Source organism: Macrobrachium rosenbergii, chromosome 49 (genome assembly GCF_040412425.1).
Source record: "Macrobrachium rosenbergii isolate ZJJX-2024 chromosome 49, ASM4041242v1, whole genome shotgun sequence".
Classification (NCBI taxonomy): Eukaryota; Metazoa; Arthropoda; class Malacostraca; order Decapoda; family Palaemonidae; genus Macrobrachium; species Macrobrachium rosenbergii.
In genome coordinates, this window is record NC_089789.1 from 42,851,106 (window position 1) to 42,855,234 (window position 4,129).

The following is a 4,129-nucleotide window of genomic DNA, read 5'->3' on the forward strand; positions in this document are numbered from 1 at the left end:
TCTCTCGTTCGTACGTACGTTCGTGAGCTCTTGGGCTTGTTTCTCTCGTTCGTACGTACGTACGTTCGTGAGCTCGTTTGGCTCGTTCGTACGTACGTTCGTGAGCTCGTTGGCTCGTTCTCTCGTTCGTACGCACGTTCGTGAGCTCGTTGGCTCGTTCTCTCGTTCGTACGTACGTACGTTCGTGAGCTCGTTTGGCTCGTTCTCTCGTTCGTACGTACGTTCGTGAGCTCGTTCTCTCGTTCGTTCCTGCTGTTGTTGCTTCGTCTTTGTTATCTGTTTGGATCCGTCTTTATTTGTTAACTTTTTGTTTTAATTATCTGCTTCGTTCCTTCGTTCGTTCTGTTTTTGTTTCGTCTTTGTTATCTGTTTTTTCTTGTATTCCTGTTTCCTTCTTTCGTCGTCCGTTCGTGCCGATTTTTTTTTTTTTTTTCGTCGTTGTTATTTGTGCCTTTAATTCCGTGTTTCTTTAAGAATTAATTATTCGGTTGTCATTGCTTTTATGTTTTGTTTGTTTTTTTTTTTGTTTTTTTTTGTTCTCTGGCCTTTTTTTGTTTATCTGTTTATTCAATTATTAGATTATTTATTAACTTATTCATTTACTGATTTATTTTCTCGTTCATCCATTGATTGCGGTTTTGTCCGTCCTATTCACTGGTCTATTAGTAAAAGCAGTTAAGAAAGGTCAAGAAGTAGCGGAAAAGTAGCGGGAAGAGCAGTTCTGGAGAGTATTGAATAACAAAGAATGAATGAAGATTTGAAAAAAAAAATTATTGATTACAATGAATGAAAATGAATAATAGACCTAAATATTACATTGCAGACCTACCAGCACCCAGAATGGCCAGGCCCCTGGCTTGGTCCCCGCCCCGCTGAAGAGCACAAGAGGGAGTTCTCCGAGGAGGTCCTGGCCGCCGGAAGGGCTCACATAGGCCTCCAGGCTGGCACCAACAAGGGCGCGTCCCAAGCAGGCGACACCACCGGCGCCCAGCGAAGGGTCATCCTCGGGAAATAAGGCCGCCAGCGCGCCTTCAGGAGGAGAAGAAGGGAAGGGCGAGTTAAATTCTTCAGACATACTCGAAGGCTTCAAGATGAAATTGTTAATTTAAAGGTTCATGATTTCAGGTAGATTCTTTAGGCCTACTCGGGGACTTCTCGATAAAATTAAGTTAAAGGTTCAGGTTGATTCTTTAGGCCTACTCGGGGACTTCTCGATAAAATTAAGTTAAAGGTTCAGGTTGATTCTTTAGGCCTAATCGAAGACCAAGATAAAACTGCTAATTTCTAAAGTTAAAACTTTCAGGCTACGTTCAAATTGTTGAATTAATTTCAAGCTCAGAAAACATTGTTCAATTAATTTTCGAGTCTATTAATGCCAACATTCGCGTGCTTGTTTCCTTACGTTAAGACTGAATTATTGGTTACGTGTCATTTTAGACTGCCTACGAGTCTCGTTTTCAAATCAGAGAAAATACTCACTAGATATTATATATACACACATATATATAATAACCAGTTCTGTACTTGATGCTAATAGCAGTTATGAAACCGTAAGATTCCTGAATACTCGAAGTGAACACGATCAAGATAATGGTGATTCAGTGATTCTTGAATCATAAAAAGGCGAGTTGAGTCTTCCCTGACATCTTTCGCATAATCAACAGAGCTCTCTTTCCGCAACTGATCATTTCTGCACGCACTGACAGCCACTGCAAGCATCTGATAACCATCTGAAATAACCAATATTAATGGACAACTTTAACACAACTCCATTTTGAATTGATTCAGCCTAGCGTCCACCGCGCCTAACAGCCAGCAATGAACTTAACTACTGTAATTCCGAAGACATAATATCTGCGCAGAGTTCCTTCCCTCGCGCTATTAATATTGCGTATACTAAAAAGATACTGACCAGTAAAAGCGATAATCACTAATACGTCGCCACGTTAGCTCAGTCTATCGTCTACTAACAGAATCAGACTAATAATATTAGCACGAATGCCGAGCAAAAATCACCACCGGAATGAAATTGCGAAACAGCCGATTGAAGATCCCGAGGAAACTGACCATCTATCTGGATTGGTAGCGCGCTATTCAATTCTGTCGTAATCAGGAATCAGGATTAGACTCACTTGAGGATTAGAATCATTCATGCTTACTTAAACCGCCGACAGGACTCGGTCCCGTCTTCCATGATTAAATAGCGATTGAGAAATGAATCAAAATTGGCGAAACCAATTAGTTCCTTTTCTAAGACCAGAACGCTCCCTCAATTGGATATGTATGTCATTAGATGTGTATCAATAAATGTTTTCAAAAACGACGCCTGGTTGTATGTTTTCTGTCCTATCTGCCAGTTAAATGGTAAAGGTTTTATTTATTTTGTTTTATTTTTTTTATTTTTTTGCAAGTCATCTACTTGCAGCGAAGGCTCTTGATCTAATTGAGACCAGTATATATATATATATATATATATATATATATATATATATATATATATATATATATATATATATATATATATATATATATATATATATATAATATATATATATATATGTATGTATATATATACATATGTATCCATACATATATATGTATATATATACATAATATATATAGATAGATAGAGAGAGAGAGAGAGACAACAGAAAATGATAAAGAATAAGAGAAAATAACAAATACGAAACTCTCTTAACAGCTACTGACACGAAAATTGTTACTGAATAACGAAGGAAGCAAAATTCTCTAATTCCGGCAGATGAAACGCAGAACGCAGGTGTGTGTGTGTGTGTGTGTGTGTGTGTGTGTGTGTGTGTGTGTGTGTGTGTGTGTATGTGCGTGCGTGCAGGCCCTCAAGTGCACAGCTGTGTTCATTTTTTTAATCAGGGTTAAAAAGCATATTTTTAATTACCTTTGTTATGATTATTATTATATATAATATATATACATATATATATATATATATATATATATATATATATATATATATATATATATATATATATATAATTTATATATATAAATATATATATATATATATATGTATATATATATATATATATATATATTATTATTATTATTATTATTATTATCATAATAGGTAGGAAGTGGACCCTTTCTTCACCAAGTCCTGTTAAACAGGAAGGCCGCATCACCATTTCAGCTCATTTTAACCGAGTCAACTGAAAATTAAGAAGAATCTTGACCAGGCCATTTTAATCTATATAAAAAAAACAGAATCAGTAAAAAAAAAAAATCCAACGCTTCAAAAGGTTAATTAAAAAGTTTCAAAGCTTAAAAGTCCCCGAAAAGCTTTTACTAAAAGCTTGGCGAAAGCTGAACAATATTAAATCCGTCAAACGTTTTCCACCTCTTTTACCGGCAATTAAATGATTGCTCAACATTTATCTGCGTCGCCTCCGAAGCAAAGCATTAACATTAACAGCGTGAGGCGTTACTGTGAAATATTGCGTCATTAAAATCTACCTCAGTGTACACATTTATATCCCATTAGTTTTAATGTGACACATTAAGCATCAGCCATAATATTATCTGCTCTTTTAACATAATTACTCTTGGTGTCTTGTCAATGTTAATTTGTGTTTTGAATTACAAGTGGTTTTCAATTATAAATGTTTTTTTTTAGTTTTTTTGGGGGAGGAGGAATCTGTTTGATAAGTATATGTATATGTGTTTGTGTGTATGTATGTATGTATGTATGTATGTATATGTATATATATATATATATATATATATATATACATATATACTGTATATATATATATGTGTGTATATATATAGATATATATATATATATATATATATATATATATATATATATATATATATATATATATATATATATATATATATATATATATATGAATATATATACATATATATATATATATATATATATATATATATATATATATATTTACATGTATATATATATATATATATTTATACATTGCCCGTTTCTCGTCAATGCCTACATCAGAATATCTGGCAAGTCATCAACGAAGACATTGTAAAATACCCGAGGAATATCTTCCTCTCTCTCTCTCTCTCTCTCTCTCTCTCTCTCTCTCTCTCTCTCTCTCTCTCTCCCTGAGAGGAAATAAAC

General features: G+C 34.2%; 1 protein-coding gene across 2 annotated transcripts in view; it reads left to right on the top strand.

Annotated features, from left to right (window-relative positions):
- The window catches only part of LOC136832305 (muscle-specific protein 20-like), a 58,409-nt gene extending 56,086 nt beyond the window's left edge, over positions 1-2,323 (top strand). Inside the window, exons 5-6 of one of the 2 annotated variants that reach the window (XM_067093212.1) lie at positions 824-1,125; positions 1,238-2,323. In XM_067093212.1, coding sequence (XP_066949313.1) covers positions 824-1,015 — 192 coding nt within the window. In that variant the 3' untranslated portion in view covers positions 1,016-1,125; positions 1,238-2,323. Of the gene's footprint in view, positions 1-823 lie in introns of both variants that reach the window. The other variant, XM_067093213.1, reaches the window with a different exon arrangement.
- Positions 2,324-4,129: the final 1,806 nt, after the last annotated feature.